Genomic DNA, 18,997 nt, shown 5'->3' on the forward strand with positions numbered 1-18,997 from the left:
AGAAGTTTACGTTCACGTGTCAATCCTATCTATCTTCAATATTTTTCTCGTTTTTGTGTCGTTTTTTTCATTTTAGTTATTGCTCGATATAAATATAATTTTTTGAGTTTATTCTCATTTTGTTATTTTCTTTTGGCCTTAGATTTAGAAGGTGTTTAAGATTTAAAATTATTAAAGAGATACATACTTAGGTTAAGATCTGCGCCTTGTGCAAAATAAATATTTTATATTTATTACTTATTTTATGTTTTTACATATTATGAAATAATAAAATAATTATTATATATTAAATAACTAATAAATCAGTTACTATTATGTAATAAATTGGCATGCGCATATAAATCAAACGATATCTCTTGTTTATTCGTAATCATTTTAGGGTAAATAAATCAAAACAATCAATCTTATCTATCGTATATGATATATAATTAAATTTAAATGACAGTAACATATATATATATATATAATATACTCTTAATATGGATATTTATTAAATGAAGTTTCTATTCATATAATTTTATGATTATTTGCATATTTGTGTAACAAAATTTTATACCAACGATTTTATTTTAATGTGGAATGTTTAGTGGTAATTTTTCAATATATGTTCAATGCAAATATCAAAAATATAAGTATGCATTTTCATATGATGCATAGTTTAATTTAAACGATATGACATATCTATCTATATATATTAACATAAACACCTATTAAAAACATTATTTATTCATATGATTTTATAATCATTGTATCTTATCACAAAAGTTTATGTGAGACTTTTAACAATTTTAGTAATTTATATTCGTTTTAAAAAATTCAAAATACAACATATACAAATAAAAATCTAAAATTTTATTATATAATTAATGTAATTGTTTAATTTATTTTAATAATAAATAATTAAATAAAATGATAGAAAGTATACAGATTATTAGCAAATCTTTCTTACTTAAAATCATTAATTATCATATATATCTTAATCACACTAAGTAATTTCGTAGGTTTTATTTAAGGAAAGAATTTATAATAATTTTATAAATGAATGGTCCATATGGACATACTATATAATATAACATTCTCTAGCAATTTAATTTTAGAGTAACAAAATTCTCAATTGATTCTTAAGCCGCCACGTAAGAAAAATTAGCATTTCAGTTACGTGACAACTCAGCAAGACACTTTTTAATTAGTATAAAATATATGTTTTAACTTTTAAAATGTTTCACTATTAATATATAGGGGATTACCTTCACTAGTAGTAACTCGATTTTACCTATTAATATTCATATTCAGATATTTACAAATTTTAGTTTGAATTTTGTTCGAATCATTGCGGGTTCGATTCGGATTCGAGTTTAGGTACCCATTTTAACTATGTATTTTTTTAAAAAAAAATATACAAAAATCCTCAAAATCCAAAAATAAAATAATATATAAATAAAAATTTGAATAATGTTAGACTAAATATTTAAATTTACATAATAATTATTTCAATTTAAATATTTGGATGGAGAATAAATAAATATTTTCAGTATTTTGACTATTTTCTGTTACTTTTGATATTTACTTGTGACTATGTTGATAACTTTTAGATAGTTTCGTATTTTTGAATATCTAATAGATTACAATTTAATATAATTAACATATTTAAGTATATAATTGTCATTTAGATATTTTTGGTATCCAAAATATTTTAGTCTGGATCAGATTCGGGTATGGTTATCTGGATATTAAACTTTTAGATCTATTTGAGTAATTAATTAGTTTTATTTTGTGTTTAGTATTACTTTCAAATCTAGTCTAGTTCGGTTCTTCGGATCCATATATTTTACCCAAACTTACTTTCTTCTACTAATATTAAGCAAAATACAATAAATGTAAAACAAATATTCTAGGCTTATTTAACATACATAATTATTGAACATACTTTAAGAAAACCCATAAAAATGGATGGGTGTCGTGTCAATATTGTTGGGAATGTTGCAAAATTGACGTAGTCTATAACCAATAATGTGTATTTTCTTATAAAAGATTATTGGTACATATAATAAAAACACGATAGTGATAAGTGTTAGAGTTGCGTGGAAAATAATTTGATCCCTTCACTCGGCAGCTTAATTCTATTTTCAATCAATTCATGAAATTTCTTTTTTAAAAGCTTTTCTGATTTCTGATATTTTTAACAATCTGATTATGTTTCTAACTTTTTGTCTGATATGAAAAATCTGCAAAGAAAAGTAATATTTGGCTAAACTAAATATGCAACTTTGTGTGTGGTTTTTTTTACCTTATTTTACTTAATTCATAACCAATCACAAGTATTTATTGCATTCGTTTGCATAAGCGTCAATCATGGCTAAGTTCGGCAAGATACAAAACTTTCAATTTCTAAAACATTTTCGTTCGAGCATTTTAGTTGATGCAAATCTTAATGATTTTGTAATTTTTTTCTTTCAAAATTATATTATTCAATAGTTGTACGAAGAGAATTTCAATTCACCAATACAAAGGTTAAAAATGCAGGAGCTGAAAATGACATGATTAAAAAAATTTACTGTGAACACATTAAATTATCTGCGGCAGATTTAAAAGAATTAGTATGTGAACGCATTAATCTTTAGTTTACTGTGAAGCCAACCTGTAAACATACTCAAATTGAAATCGATGTGAGACTGCCACATGGTGAATATAGTGTGAATGCATTAATGATAAATCTTTCTCTTGTAATATATAGGGGATGTGTGATTAACACAATTGTTATTTCTTAGGTGTCATCATGAGAGTCTTTCTCACACTTCGTTTTTAAAAAGACATCCATTGCCTAGATAAATTACATGTAATGTCATTACACATTAAAACTAGATAGTGATTATACTATATGTTTTTTTTCTTATATGCGTTCGCAGTTTTTTTTTCCTTTGTATGCATATTCATATAAGAATAGCATTATAACATTTTTTTAATATCCTAGACGTAGCTACATTTCTCAGATGTACACGAAGATAATGTTATCAAAGCCTCGACTTATTCTCATTTTCTCAATATGTGTATCCGCAAACATAAATCGGTTTTTTTTTCTTTGTATGCATATTCATATAGGAAAAGCATTATAACATTTTTTAATATCCTAGACGTAGCTACCTTTAATATCCTAGACATAACACACACACACACATATATATATATATATATAATAAACATATATATATATATAATCTTATTAACTATGACAAAACTTATATGATGCAAGTAAATAAATGGGGAATCAACCCTAGAATCTAAATAAATGGGGGATATTATGTCGTCTTTGAAATTGAATATCGTCAGCCAATAATATTGGTTTCCTATATTTACTTGATTTCTTTTGCTAAGTTTACATTTGACCGTAATTTATGCAATAGAGAAAATATAGGAAACTAAGATACGCGCATCGACATAACGCAATCCGGTTAATATATGAAAGTTACTACTAATTTATACAAAATTTTGATGACCAATTAAAAGTTATACACAAAATTTAGTGATTTTCTTTTGCCATGAATCTCACGATGAAATATATTTGATTGACTCAATTCTTGTGGCCTAAACCCATCAGTTATGACTATATATATCATACTACACTTTAATCTACGGTTGCACAACCTACAGGTTTCAACACTAGCAAAGAAAATGAGTGCCATGAATTTCATTTCTGACTTGAAACCAGAGAAGTTAATGTAGAAAATTAAGATGAAAGTCGTAAGACTTTGGAAGCAGTACTAGGATGCTGGCGGAGAGACCATTGAAATGGTTTTGGTAGATGCAAAAGTAAGTTGTTGATAGTTTATATATTGTTTAAAGCTTAGACATATTATGTTTTTCAGCTGATGCTTTCGTTTGTTTTCTTTTCTAAGGGAGATAAAATCTATGCATCGATTAAAAATGATTTGATTTCAGAGTTTGATACTTTACTGAGACAAGGAACTTCTATGCTTATGTTTAACTTTTCCTTGACACCCTCTTGTGGTTCAACCGGGGAACCAACCATCCTTATAAGATTGGATTTCTTCCTACCACCCGTGTTCGAATATGTGAAGATCTCTCGGATCATCTCTGGGTTCCAGCGAAGAGTTCTGAAGACACTAATTGGTGAAGTTGTGGTTTTCCGGGTTTTTGTTTTTTGAATTGTTTCCTTCGAATTTGTTCCTTTCATATTTTATTATTCCATTGCTTATGTTCAGTTTTATCTTATATTCAGAATTTATATTATGAAAGCAATAATTGTATTGCCTATGTTTCGTTTTATCATAAATTCATAACTAATTTTATAAGTTTTTGCTTACGTTTATAGATTTGTTTACACAAACTATACTTCAATTACACCTAACCAATAACACAAGTTAAAAAAAAAATTTGAAGCGTACCATATATAAACATGCATAATTTCGTGACATCTTTCATTATATAACATGTATTATTTGTGACTATGACTTTTACTTTTTTAATATCTATAAATTAAAAGTTATAATCTCTTTTAGTCTATTCACTCTGCGCAGGACACGAGTTCCACCTAGTATTCTTTTATTTTTAGTGTAAACAATTTAAAAAGTTTCTTAATCCAGTTGTTTACAAAATCGTGAAATCATCTAGGTTACGATTATACCTTTGACAAAATATTATCTTTTCAGTCTTTTTTGAAACATATCCACTTAGTACACCTGATTATTCTTCCATATATATATATATATACTACTGTAGTCTAACGACACAAACTGCACCACATTTGACAACTTTCTCAGCAAAAATGAAAGCAACAAAAAAACTTTCATACCTTTTAGAAATCAAACCTTACAGAACCAACAGGTACATTCAAGTGAAAAAGATCCACACCTGGAAGTAATTCAACGCAAACTTTGGTGAAAATCTCGAAATATATTTTGCTGCCAAAAAGGTAAACATGTCAAAATATCGTCAATGATACCATTTTCTTTAATCCTGTAAATTTCAATCTCATAAAATATATTATCTAAAAATAATTATATACAAAATATAAATTATATAACTAACTTTAATTCATGTATTATTTACAAAATATTCTATTAGAAAACTTCGAAATTTTAAAATTCACCAAAAATATTAGTTTTTTTGTCATAAATTTATACAGACTCATACTGAATATGTGAACCAAACCGTGAGATCTTGATCCATGTGAACGACGAAAGACGGTTTCTTATGTGAACGACAAAAGACGGTTTCTTCCTGACACTACGTGCTAGGCTATCAGCCTTTGTATTTTGCGTCCTTAGTACATAGATAATCTCTGATTGGAGAAAAATTTATTTCCGGACCTTAATATCTTCCAAATAATTTGCAAAAGCTGGCCATTCTTCTGGTTTCGAAACCATCTTCACCAATTGAAAACAATCTGTTGCATACGTAAACTTGAAATTGACGTAAATTTCTCATGCATTCAATTGCCTAGAATAGTGCTTCCATCTCTGCATGAAGAAGAGAGAGACTAGCCTAAACATTCATTGCTCCCATCAGCCCATCAAATTCTTCTAAAGTACTGAGACAACTCTGTCTGAAGAAAATATCGTTCTATTTCCAAAAACCATCTGTGAAACACTTTTCCTGGAATTGACAGTGGAGTCGTAACCTCTATGTGTGGTATGTATCTTTGTTGTTCAATATATGTGCCTCAGCCCAAAGTGTTGATTTTGTTTCTGCCAAATTAAGTGTGTCTCTAGGATCAATGTCTACATTATTAAAAACTTTATTATTCATTCCTTTCCAAATATACCATAGTATCCATGCAAACTGATGATCATCCATCTACGGAAAACTCTCCAGAAGAGATGATCCAAGTTTGTGAAGAGAGAGCTTGTTGGGAAAATAGTTGGATTTGATGGTATCTTTGAGAGAGCCCAAACCTGAAGTGCTGGAGGACATTAAAAAAACATGGTTTATTGATTCCTCACCGGCTCCGCATCTTGCACAACATATATCCCCCGCGCTTGCAGATTCGTCTTGGCTACTATACACCCCGTCACCAATTGCCATAGAAAATGTTTTATCTTTGGTGGGCACCGTATTTTTCAACAAAACGCCTTTAATACATCAATTGTGGGTCCAAACATTAATGGTGGTTTTTTCCTGTCTGGGTAAACCCGTTCTACCTGATATCCTGATTTAACCGTTTATTTTCCATTGTTTGTGAAATGCCATCCATCCTTATCTACCATCTGAGTTCTGCTCAGTGGTATGCTTTCTATAATTTTCACATCATGTGGGTCCACCAAAGCCCGGAGTACCTGCGAATTCCAAGTTCGCGAAGTAGAATCAATGAGAGAATCCACTGTAAGGTCTGGGTAATAATTGTGTTGGTTTTTATTAGCTGGTCTCGGGGGAGTGGTTGGAAGCCATGGATCGTTCCATACATATAGATGATCCTGATTCCACCCTTTTGATTAGTCCTTTGCTTACCAGAGATCTAGCAAATATGATACTCTGCAAGCTATATGACGGAGAATACGAACGAATCGGTTCCAGGGGTGAGGTGTTCCTGTAATACCGACCTTTGAAAACTCGAGAAAATAAAGTGTTTGGCTTCTCTATTAGACGCCATAACTGTTTACCAAGCATCGTTGTATTGAAATCAGTGATGTCTTTGAAATCCAACTCTCCTTCATTCTTATTTACACATATTTTGTCCTATGATTTCCAGTGCATGCGTCATGTGCTTCCCCCTGGACTCCACCAGAATTGTGCTACTGCGGTCGTCATTTTTTTTTGCGGTAGCCTTAGGTAAACGATAGCAAAACATCACATGATTTGGTAATGTCGTAACCACTAATTTAGTGATCACTTTCTTTCCTCCTTTTGTGAAAAACTTAAAAGTCCAACCGTTGACCCTATTATTTAGCCGATCCTGCACAAAGCTAAAAACTTGTATTTTAGAGTCCACAAGATTCTCTAGTAAACCTAGGTAAGATCTCATTCCTCCAAAATTCGGGATGTCCAAAATATCTCGCAACTTCTGTCTCGCAGATTCCTCAATCTTGTGTCCAAATTGAATCGAAAACTTATCAAAATTTATGAGTTGACATGTTACTACCTCTTATTCTTTTAAAATTCTCAGAATGGTTTGATACTCTTTTTTTTAAGCTTTACAAAAGAAGAGACTATCGTCTGCAAAAAGCAAATAAGATATCGATGCATATTAAAATATTAGTAAAAATTAATTTTAATAAAAAAAATATTGTTTATTTACAGTTATAACAAATTTTTTTTTTGAAATGTATAAAGCAATTTACCAAAAAAATTCAAATATTCTTTATCAAATAATGCATTAATTTAGTAACAAAAAGATTCAAAAGTCTTATAATCTTTCAAACTCAAAAATAGCTGTATAAATTTCCAAACTTTTCTTGACTAGTATAAAATTTTGAAAAATATTCCAAACTCATAATGATAATATTACAAATTTTACAAAAACATAATATAATATATGCTAAAGTATAATTTTTGAAATGCAACACGAAAAACAAACTATATTGTAAAAATTACAATAGTATAATATTTTGAATCTTGATTTAATAACAAAAATCAGAAAACTTAATACTATAACATCAAAAAGCATCATATATCTATAAAAGTTACTAAAATAGTTTATAGATGCTACTAATACTATGCATAAAATTTAATATAATAGAGCTGAACAACTTAAACAGAATAATGTATTTACTTATAAAATTAGATGCTAAGGTATATATATTTTATACAATATGAGAACATAAATTATCCTAAACAAATATCATTTCTATAGTATAACTAAAAAAATTATTAAAATGTATTGTATGCAAATTGTAGAAAATAAAAAAAAACAGATTTTATACGTAATTCTCTATTTGATTATTTCATATTATGAATTTATTGTACCAAACTCAAAAACATATTGGTATATAATAATTATTAATAAAAAATTAATATATACAACAAATCATTATATAAATGTCGAATAAAAAACTTAAAATATAGTTATACAATATATAACACTAAAATGTAAATCATATATTTAAAATATTTACGATAGTATCAAAATTATAAATTTATAAAATAAGAAAATAGCTGCACAAACTTGCGGGGCAACTCTAGTTTTTAGATTAATTGTGATATTGATTTTTTTTTATACAACAATTTTGATATTGATAAGGTTTTGATTTGGATTCAACCGATGAAACGGTACTGACCTTGGTTTAAAAACAGAAGAGTCATCCGGTTAATCATATATACATATAAATGACGTCATGAGCCATGTCATTACAACCCTTAAGCGCTGCCGTTTAATATTGGACCCTCCTCCCTAGCTGCGCTTCGATTCACCCGTCTCCTCTCACATCTGTTGAAGCCATAATTGTTGTTAACAGATCGATCTCGGTTGTAGTTTTTCTTCTTAGAAGAGATGCGGTCCAAGGACAAAATCTCCTACTTTTACGATGGTTCGTTTTCTCTCTCCCTCTCCCTCCCTTTTAGTTCATCAACAGTATCACCACACATTCGAAAGGTTGAATTTCTACAATTAGGTCGAAAATTCTCGGACTGGTTTAGTTTTCTTGTAATTATTATTATTATTTTGATGTAAAGAAGAAGGGTGTTATGTGGATTTTCTGATTTTTGATTTCTTGGTTCTTGATTGACTCTAGTACCTGTGAACTTGTCTTCTTTTAAGTGTATATTATATATATTTAGCTCAAATATGGAACACTGTAACTTTCTATGAGCTGTAGCTATGTTCCATGTGCATATGAATATGTTTTAAAGATTTGTGATTTGTTTTTTTTTTTTTTCTGAGTTGCAGGAGATGTAGGGAGCGTCTATTTTGGTCCGAATCACCCAATGAAACCTCACAGGCTTTGTATGACCCATCATCTTATCCTTGCCTATGGCCTCCATAGCAAGATGGAAGTTTATGTTAGTCTCTCTCATCTTTCTTGTTTCTTCATCCTTTTGGTTTAGAGTCTCACTGTTTATATGACTCAGCGTCCACACAAGGCGTACCCTATCGAGATGGCCCAGTTCCATTCTCCAGACTATGTTGAGTTCCTGCAACGAATCAACCCAGAAAATAAGGATTTGTTTCCCAACGAAATGGCTAGATGTAAGTTTTGCGTCTCCTATTGCAGATTCATTCATATGTTTAGCTGAAATTGGAGTCTCACTTTTGTTGCAGATAATTTAGGAGAGGATTGTCCTGTCTTTGAGGATATGTTTGAGTTTTGTCAAATTTATGCGGGTGCCACCATAGGTAAAAGTGTTATTGCTTGTCACTTGAGAGATTTAGAGTTACTGACAACTACTTTTGTGCTACAGATGCTGCACGCAGATTAAACAACAAACTCTGTGACATTGCGATCAACTGGGCGGGCGGGTTGCACCATGCTAAAAAATGCGATGCATCTGGTTTTTGTTACATCAACGATCTCGTGCTAGGAATCCTCGAGCTGTTGAAACACCATCCTCGAGTGCTCTACATTGATATAGATGTTCATCACGGTGATGGAGTTGAAGAGGCTTTTTACTTTACTGACAGGTACGCTCGCTCATAACCACAACTTTTTTTTGAAATTTTGTTTTATCATTTACACTGATATCGAGATTTTGTTACGGCAGAGTGATGACTGTTAGCTTTCACAAGTTTGGGGATAAGTTTTTTCCAGGGACCGGCGATGTTAAGGTAATTTTTGAATTTTTTGAGGAATGTTTTGATGAATTGTCATTTGTGTATCTTTCTTTTAATAAAGGAAATAGGAGAAAGGGAAGGGAAGTTTTACGCCATAAATGTTCCGCTCAGGGATGGTATTGATGACAGCAGTTTCAACCGTCTGTTCAGGGCTGTAAGTTCTTTAAGCCGGAAACAATCGAAGTTCTCGAATGCTTCTTATGTTTTTGTGTGTTTTGATCTTTTTCTTTTTTTTTAAGATAATTTCGAAGGTGGTTGAGATATATCAGCCAGGTGCAATAGTACTTCAGTGTGGAGCAGATTCACTAGCAAGGGATCGACTAGGATGCTTTAATCTTTCTATTGATGGTGCTCTTTCTTCTTGTAATCAAAAACCTCTCTTTTGTTTTTTCTATCTCATTGACTCTTTCACTTGGTTCTAAACGACTAGGGTTTGGGTTTCTATATATATGCAGGACATGCTGAGTGTGTTAAATTCGTCAAGAAATTCAATATTCCTTTGCTGGTATTTACCTTTCTTGGCTTGGCTTATATATAGAGAGAGAATCTTAAGTTCCTTTATGATGAAGCTAGAGTTTTCGTTCATTTAGGTGACTGGAGGTGGAGGGTACACAAAGGAGAACGTAGCTCGGTGTTGGACCGTTGAGACTGGCATTCTTTTGGACACAGAACTTCCTAATGGTTAGTGAAGTTCTTTCATTCTTCTTTTTTTTTTTTAATCTGGAGAAATGTTAGTAATCTTTTTGGCTGAGGGTTTAGTTTTTTTGTTTTTTTTATTACAGAGATTCCTGATAATGATTATATAAAGTATTTTGGGCCGGATTACTCATTGAAGATTCCTGGTGGTCACATTGTAAGTGTCTCTCTTATAGTATGCTTTATTTTAGTTATATACAAAATCTATTGAGAATGGTTTGTGTGTGTTGCTTACAAAATAAATATATATTTTTTTTTATAAAAATAGGAGAATCTAAATACGAAATCGTATATCAGTACGATAAAAGCACAGATTTTGGATAATTTGAGATACATCCAGCACGCTCCAAGCGTGCAGATGCAGGAGGTAAACTCGGATCATCATTAGCAAAAAAGAATACCTGGCAGGTTCAAAAACTGAACTGATTCACTGTCTTTTTAAAAATGAAACCTGGCAGGTTCCACCGGATTTCTACATACCGGATTTTGATGAAGACGAACGAAATCCAGATGTGCGTGTGGACCGTAAGTATCATCAAACAAACTATTAAATCAAATCTCCACATATGTTTCATCATTTTAGTTAGCAATTGATGTGAATATTGGAAACGTAATGTGATCTGTTTCAGAGCGTTCGCGGGATAAGCAGATTCAGAGGGACGATGAATATTTCGATGGTGACAAGGATAACGATGCGTCGTAGCCTAAGATTATTATTAGCGCAGAAGACTAGACAAAACCAAAGTTGTGTTTGGGAGATTTGTTATAAACTTATAATGATAACATTTTAACGGCTTGTAGAAAATTCTATTTGAAAATTCTATTTGTCTGGGCACCAAAACCCACTCATGATTCTTAAATCATTCGTCTTTTCTTTAAGAGTCCTTTCCTTTCTTAGAGCACCCGCATTGGGAATCTTTAAGGGGGAGTCCTTAGAGAAAAAATAATTAAATAATTGGTAGACTCTACCAAAAGCTAAGGATTCAATCCTTAAAATTCTTAAATAAAAACTCTTTTTTAGTGAATTCTTGCACTATTTGCGGGTCCCGACGATATGTGGTGACCCGCGATTGGTTGATATTTATTTTTTAATCTCAAAAATAAAAAATAAATAATAATACTTAAAAAATCAAAATACATTTTTTCTAAGGACTCCCCTTAAAATAATACCATTGCGGGTGCTCTTATGCCTCGTACTATTTCGTCTCGATAACTGTGTGATTAACTTCTAAATGGTTTTTTAAAACATTAACGTCATATTCTCTAAAAATATGTGTTTATTTATTTCTAAATTAAGATTTAATCAAAGACAGCATATGTAACAGTTTTAGTTTGAGGGAATTGTGATGATTATTCGTCCAGCTTCTTCATCTATGGTCTTTTTGTTTATGAAGGGAGTATATTTAATTTGATCAGTGTGTACACTAACTCCTGTAATAATTTCTATAACTAAAATTTTAGGCGTGAAAGCGCATAAATCTGCAGAAAATAAACTTTTTCAAGTATAAATCTACTTTTTACATGTTTGATAAGGAACAAATTCGCCTATAGATGCTAGGGTTAACCAAAAAGATTGATCTGAAACGCATCCGACTTGTAAGGAACACTGTGCCTAACAATGAAACTTTTAGATTTAAGAACAGGAATCGCTTAAATTAGCTCATCTGTTCATCTGTTGAATTCATATAAGAAAAATAAAATAGAAATAGAAAGATGGCAACGGAATCTAATCAATATGCATCAGAGTCATGGAAGTTTATGATTTCCAACACCGCTCAAGGATTTTGAGCTTCTTTTTATCAAATGGGATTAACTCATCATTTGCAGCAAAAGTAGTCCTAGATATAATACGAAATCAGTTAAATCCATCAACGCCAAAATCAGTGCTGCCGATTAGAGAAAAAAAAAAGAATTAAAAACTGAAAAACATGCTGTATAAATAAACAAATAAAACAGACAACGAGATAAAGAAATGGTTTCCTGGTGCGAGGGTGAATTATCGGGGTCTGCCAAGTAGGGCTCATATATTTATATTATACACGGAAGGTGGTGCTAAAACCTAGGTTTTAAACTAATCACGGTTAAGACAGTGCTAACTATGGTTAAGTTGGCGATATCATTCTCTTCATTTTCATACCAACGTGGACCAATAACAAGACAATAGCACAATCCTAACGGAGAGATTGAACTAAACAGAAATAGTCAAAACGAAAAGGAATATTTGCGGCATTTTTATTTTTAAATCATAAGAACCAAATCAAAACTGGTTTTTCTGTAACCGAACCTTATCTAATTGAACAAATCGAAATTGTAATATCTTTATTATCAACACTATTAATTGAGGAACTCTTTTATAAAATTACCCCTACTCTTCCTTTGGCATATTACTTTTTGTGCCATCAGATTAGCTTTAAAAAAGGGATTGAATGGTGACCAAGAAACGACGAGGAACAAATGCATTCCCTAACATTCCTTAAAAAAATCATCATTCATAAGAAATAATTTTTCCTTATCATTCCCTACCATTCCTTTTTTGTAGAGAAACAAAGAACAAATTAATTCCTTGTCAAATATGAGATAGAACAACCATTCCCTTTCGTTCCTGCAATTCTATTCCTCTACATTCATTTCCTATTCGTTCCTCTTGTTTTCAGAATGGTCACCAGTCGGACCATAAATCTCATTAATGGTAGTTTAGGAAAACAAAAAAAACGACGACCTACTCTTAGGCATGGGATTTTTATCCGAGATCCGGATTTGATCCGAGATTCGATCCGGATCCAATCCAAAAATTTGGATATCCGGAGGGACCGAATCCGGATCCGGATAGTAAAATATTGGATCCGTCAAAGTCGGATCCGGATATCTTGATTTTTTAATCGGAATATCCGGATCTGTAAGTTTTATTAATAATTATTTCAGAAATAGTAATATCTATATATAAAAACTAACTTTATTTAATATATTTTTATTTTTATAATAGTATATATAAATTTTAAGTAAATTTTGTAATATTATACATAGAAATAATTAAAAAAAATTATATATTTTTTTATTTTTAAATTATGTTTAATATTTTTATATATATTAATATTATTATTTTTATTTATTTTAAGGATCCAAATCCGGATCTGGATATCCGCGGATATTATAATTTTTAGAAGGATATCCGACACCCGGATATCCGAGAACCCCAGATCCGGATAAGGATAGTAAAATTATGGATCCGCCGGATAAGGATCTGGATCCGGTTACCTTAAAATTGCCCGGATACCCGATCCGTCCCAGGCTTGGCTACTATACCACAAATCTCGTCATTTAATTATATTTGTATCGATAACTAAGTTAAAGCCAATTAGATCTTTACTATTTATTTAAGACTAGGGGCATTGCATCCGCGCAAGCGCGGAGTTGTGGACAGAGTTCTTGTTTCATCTCAATATTTGCTAGAGTTATTGTAGTTGTGAATTTTGCGTTGTTTTGAGTTGTTTTTCAAGTTTTTTTATTGTTATATAGTTAGAGTTGTGATGATAAATTGTGTATGCATTGTTCTCCATTTATGAAAGACTAAACTGTGTTAGTAATGTGATTGGTATAGTTCGTGTTGTTGTTTGTTGTGTCACTGAGACTTATTATTTTTTTTTGTCTTTTTCTTGTACTGTTGAGAGTACATAAATTATATTAAAGTTGTTGAGAGTACCTTTTGTTTCTGGATATTTTTTCTCTAGTTTAGTTGTGTAAGTTGTGTGTATTAAATAATAATTTTTATTATATTTATTATGTTTGTTATATGTTTTTATTTTATTTTTAAACTTGGTGCTCTTACCAGACCTTTAAAACAAATATATGAAGACTTGTAGAAATAACTATAAAATGAGTGACAGTTCTGAGTATTTGGGCTTTAGTGAGTTTTAAACGAATTTATGTATTTCTCATAAGAAGACAATAGCATTGGCTTGTTGACATTAGGCATGTAAGCTATTTTTATAAAACAAGAAGAGTGCGCAAGTGGAGATGTTATTGCGCCTTTGTGTTTGTCGGGATTGACTTTTGTATCTCCTGTTGTGGATGTGTTTGTTTATCTTTTATTTGATGGGTAATATGTAAACTCATAAACATGATCTACAACAAATACCATATAATCTCACATGTGAAGAAGGCAAGGAAAAACAAGAGAAATAGGTGAATCTTTTTCCGGTGATGGTGAGAAGTATCGCACACCAGAAAGATAACGAAATACATAGACGGTGACAGCTCAAGATCAAAATATGGGAAGAGTGCAAAAAACATAGTTATAATTTTCAAAAAAAAATAATACAATTTCGACGCTGAAATCGTTAATCTTAGAATCAACAAATGCGTAGACGCAAAGTTATTGAAATTCAATATTCTTTTACGTTATAGGTTCACTTCACTACTAACAAGTACTATACACATCAACAAATTATTTAAAAAAACAAACGCAAAATATATTAATATATCACCTACTACTACTACATAACATACTATTTAATGCTCTTAACAAATAAAAACGACAACAAAATTACATTATCCAAAAAATCATGCTCTTAGCAATAATAAACAATATTCGCGCGGACATCAAACCAGAACTAAAACAGAAACTAAATAAATACAAATTGTAACTGATCCAAATACCAAACGTCCATATCTAAAAATATGATCGAGAACATCCATAATGATTAACAAGTTTGTCAAAAATAATATATACCCGCCCTTTGACCTATTGATATAGACGTGATCTAACTATTTTAATACAATTATTAAAACCTCTTATTAATCATTTAAAAAAAAATATTATATAAAAAAACATAAATATGATTAAAAAATAAAAAAAAAATCAAATTTAAATTTTTAAAAAAAAATTAAAACAAAAAATATACCCGCCCTTTTAAGGGCGGATCAAAATATCTTGTATATTCTATTAAAACAACAACATGACATATTGATGTAGGTGTGGTCCAACTATTTTAATAAAATTATTAAGAAAATTTATTAATCATTTAAGAGAAATTTATACAAAGAAAAATACAAATACGACTAAAAAACACAAATATGAAAATTACATTTCTAAAAAATTATAAAACAAAAAATATACACAAATTTAAAAATTAAAATTTAAAGGGGGGGGGGGTCATAATCTAGTATGTATTAAAAATGGATTATGATCATCTTAAACTAAATCATTATATGTTTCTATTTTAAGTTATTCTTTTATTAACAAAAATAACCAAACAAAATCAAATAATAACTACATCATACCAACCTTAATCCAAATGCCAAGGTCTTTAGACACCAAGATGCTATGGTTAAACAGAAAAAAAAAAAAGACACCAAGACGCTATGACATCGGCCGTTAGGTACTATGATACCGAGGTGCTATGATATCAGGCGCTATGACATTGGAAAATTTAGATAGGGCGATGTGAGCCGTCAATGTAGAACGATAGAACAATGTGGGGGAAGCTGTGGATTTGCGGTATGATTTAACAGTGCTGGAAAACCATTAAAGAGATGTCAATCCAAGTCTAACATTGAAAGTTTAGATAAATAATGTCTTATATATAATAAAAAGTTCAACTCTGATTAGTACGAAGCTTTTGGAAAGAAGCTCAAAAGTAAATTCATGTAAGACAGTTTTTTAAGTTCATAATGGATAATATCATACAAAACGAACAATAAAGAGTTGGATATGGGCTCAACAAATTTCACACAATTGATATTAGAGTGGGATGACGAAAATTTGTAAGAAGATCAAAATACCTTTCGAGTAGAAATGGAAAATACATAGCAGAAACTATTCAGAAGATTTTGGAAGTTCAGTTGTGGGAAGAGCATCCTTAAATCACCTCAAAGTAACCTTGCGACTAATGGTGTGTGGTGCGACAAGATAGGTGCCGAAATGATTTACTATAGGAATGACACAAGGTGTGTGGTCCTTGATTTGATGGGGAAAACGAGAGATGCCAATCTAAGTCTCACATCAAAAGTTTAGACAAATAATATCTAATGAATAAAACAAAGTTTAACTCTGATTAATACGTAAGTTTTTTGAGAAAAAAGCCAAAAGAATTTATGCAGTCCAACCTTTTATACCTAAAATTGAGAATATCGTACTACACCAATTATAATATATGTGATAATGACTAAGTTATTTTCGTTGTTTGCTATTAAAGTGTTATTGAATTCTTAATTGTCAGTGGCTAGTTAGTTCTCATTCTGGATTTAATAGAATAAAAGTTCATACAGAGCAACTAGTATTTTCACTGAGTGTGTTTCTTTCATTCCCTTGTATGTCTGTAAGTAGAAATATTGAATATGATGGGTTAGTGTGTTATAAAAAAATACTTGTGTAAATTTTGGGACTAGCAACAGGACAAGTTGGAATATCAGGTTGTGTAGACAGGGGTTTATTTAACTCCACTCTCGTTAATCCTTGGTCGTGAGTTGGGAGAGGCGGATGTTACAAAAAGAGTGAAAGAATTTACACAGAAGTATCATAGATTCATAAAACTATAATATTTTGTTGTTGTCAATTTCACTAGTTGCAGATAATGCCCGTTAAACATTTTGCTAATGTACAGAACTTTGCAATTCAGTCGGGTATGAGATGCTAGAAAAATGAGTGTGATTATCACCTGTAAGCTTAACAAGGTATTCTTAAAGAAAACATCAACAAGATTCGAGCTTCACACCATTTCTAATGCTGTTTGACATCACTGAAGATGTCTTATAAATGCAATAACATCAGTTTCAATCAGACACATAGAGTTTGTGTGTGGACTCATTGCAATGTCAAATTTCCGCCGTGATACTGTCCAGCAACGACTCACATGCATCTTCAAGCAAGTCCAATACCTAACATAGAAATAGGTGGAACAAAGAAAGAAGATTGAAGTTTTCTAGTTTGGGAATGTTATAAACCAATCGAACCATTTTGAAGATGATTTAGGTCTGGCACCAACAGTTAGTATTCCCAGCAATAAGAGAGCGGTAGTTTGCTAAAGGTGCAACTAGTAAGCGTACAAGTGGGTTATTGTTACCTTCTCAAAACCCTGAGCTCCACCATAATACGGGTCCGGCACTACCTTGTCATTGTGTTTCTTGCAATACGAACACATGAGCTTCACCTGCAAAATCCAAGGAAAGTGTGTCCTGAAAATGGTGAGCAAACCAACAAACAGCAAAGTTTACCTTTTTATCAGCAGCATCAGGTGGGAAATTGCCTCTGGCTTTCCACACATTGTAAGCCTTCAATATGTCCTCTGCAAACAAGCAACTTCATCAATGAAATGTCAACTAGAAAAATAACAGCAATCATCAGTCTACCTTTGTTCTGCTCATCCATGGCGAGAATGAGATCAAACTCCTTGAAATCAGATGCCTTTATTGGTCTAGATAATGATGTTATCTCAACTCCACGCCGTTTCGCAGCACTTCTCATCCTTGGATCTGCCATATTCCCCTTCAAAAAAAGCACAATCAAAATCATGTTTGGTTCTTTTCTCTGGAAGAGAGAGTGATTGATCACACCTCGTGATAATCGATGGTTCCGGCGGAATCAATGATGAATTTGGAGTCGAGGCCTCTCTTTTTGACGATATCTCTGAAGACGCCTTCAGCTGCTGGGCTCCGACAAATGTTACCCAGACAGACGAAAAGGACAGAGAAAGGTTTGGTTTCGCTGCTCTGTGTCGGAGTAGCCATTGGAGAAGATGATGCAAAGCACCCGAATCTGGGTTTTTCTCGGAAACTCGAAACGAGATTCGGCTTCTTGTGGCAAGGCAGAATAAGAAATCGAGATGGGTGGCAAAATGGTAAATAGGAAGGGATTGTTGGAGAAGTTGTGAGCTTGTACTGTGACGGAGTCATCATTGCTCAAGTCTTTCTGCGTTTTCTGGATAAACTAGTTTTCTGCGTTCAAGTCTTTCTCCGTAATACCCAAAGGAATCTGGGGTCAGTTTTGCAATTAAGTGGAATCATTTCTCATATACTTCTTTTTTTTCTGAACAACTACTTTTTTTTTTTATGAACAACACTTCTATTTCCAAACAAAACTTCCCATATAACTCTCCTCTAAAATGTATTTTATTTTTATTTATTTCTAATTCAAAACTCAAGTAAAAACCCAACAAAACTTACACGGATCTATTTATTATTAAGGACAAGATATGAGCCCGTTGCGTTGCAACGTTTTTTTTTTATGTTTTAATTTAATAAAAAACACAAAATAATAAATCATTTATTACAGTTTTATGATTTTTGTTTTTTTCATATGTTGTTTGAGATTTATTTTATAATTAAAACTCGTTTTCACACATAAGTTAAAGTTAATATTTGTATTTTATAATCATGGTGCATAGATGAATTGTTATAACCTTTGTACTTCGGATTAGAAAATACTATACCTAAACATTTAAATTGAACACAATCCGAAATAAGAAATTGAATGAAAATTAGAAAGAAATGAAATTCAAATACACCAATCGCAATGACAACATTATACATGTTCTTATGAACTAAATTAATGTTTTATTAAATAAGTTTTAAAGTTTTTATTTT

At 31.2% G+C, this 18,997-nt stretch overlaps 2 protein-coding genes and 1 non-coding gene across 3 annotated transcripts; 1 reads left to right on the forward strand and 2 right to left on the reverse strand.

The window, feature by feature from the left end:
* The first annotated feature begins 8,279 nt into the window (after positions 1-8,279).
* On the forward strand, positions 8,280-11,296 carry LOC106347665 (histone deacetylase 9). Its single transcript, XM_013787253.3, has 14 exons — positions 8,280-8,480; positions 8,840-8,952; positions 9,022-9,139; positions 9,212-9,286; positions 9,352-9,571; positions 9,652-9,715; positions 9,783-9,875; positions 9,961-10,069; positions 10,177-10,226; positions 10,312-10,402; positions 10,504-10,574; positions 10,686-10,784; positions 10,876-10,942; positions 11,047-11,296. Exons 1-14 carry the CDS (start codon positions 8,444-8,446, stop codon positions 11,118-11,120), a joined length of 1,281 nt encoding a protein of 426 aa, XP_013642707.1. The 5' UTR covers positions 8,280-8,443; the 3' UTR covers positions 11,121-11,296.
* An 856-nt stretch (positions 11,297-12,152) lies between these two features.
* Positions 12,153-12,244, reverse strand: LOC125575987. Its single transcript, XR_007314527.1, has one exon. It is a non-coding gene; the product is annotated as a small nucleolar RNA R72 (small nucleolar RNA).
* A 4,802-nt stretch (positions 12,245-17,046) lies between these two features.
* On the reverse strand, positions 17,047-18,406 carry LOC106347666 (putative low molecular weight protein-tyrosine-phosphatase slr0328). The gene is made up of 5 exons (XM_013787254.3): positions 17,969-18,406; positions 17,765-17,900; positions 17,630-17,700; positions 17,479-17,565; positions 17,047-17,293 (listed from the first exon to the last, which is right to left on the reverse strand). Exons 1-5 carry the CDS (start codon positions 18,308-18,310, stop codon positions 17,231-17,233), a joined length of 699 nt encoding a protein of 232 aa, XP_013642708.1. The 5' UTR covers positions 18,311-18,406; the 3' UTR covers positions 17,047-17,230.
* Positions 18,407-18,997: the final 591 nt, after the last annotated feature.

Source organism: Brassica napus, chromosome A6 (genome assembly GCF_020379485.1).
Source record: "Brassica napus cultivar Da-Ae chromosome A6, Da-Ae, whole genome shotgun sequence".
NCBI classification, from domain to species: domain Eukaryota; kingdom Viridiplantae; phylum Streptophyta; class Magnoliopsida; order Brassicales; family Brassicaceae; genus Brassica; species Brassica napus.

Bases quoted from the DNA above. Each gene is read 5' to 3' on its own strand.
- LOC106347665 (XM_013787253.3), top strand. From the start codon at position 8,444: ATGCGGTCCAAGGACAAAATCTCCTACTTTTACGATG. The intron at 9,876-9,960 runs GTAAGTTCTTTA...TTTTTTTTTAAG, and splicing joins TCAACCGTCTGTTCAGGGCT to ATAATTTCGAAGGTGGTTGA. The intron at 10,070-10,176 runs GTGCTCTTTCTT...ATATATATGCAG, and splicing joins CTTTAATCTTTCTATTGATG to GACATGCTGAGTGTGTTAAA.
- LOC106347666 (XM_013787254.3), bottom strand. From the start codon at position 18,310: ATGATGACTCCGTCACAGTACAAGCTCACAACTTCTCCAACAATCCCT. The intron at 17,901-17,968 runs GTGTGATCAATC...CTTTTTTTGAAG, and splicing joins GAACCATCGATTATCACGAG to GGGAATATGGCAGATCCAAG. The intron at 17,566-17,629 runs GTAAACTTTGCT...TGGATTTTGCAG, and splicing joins CTGATGCTGCTGATAAAAAG to GTGAAGCTCATGTGTTCGTA.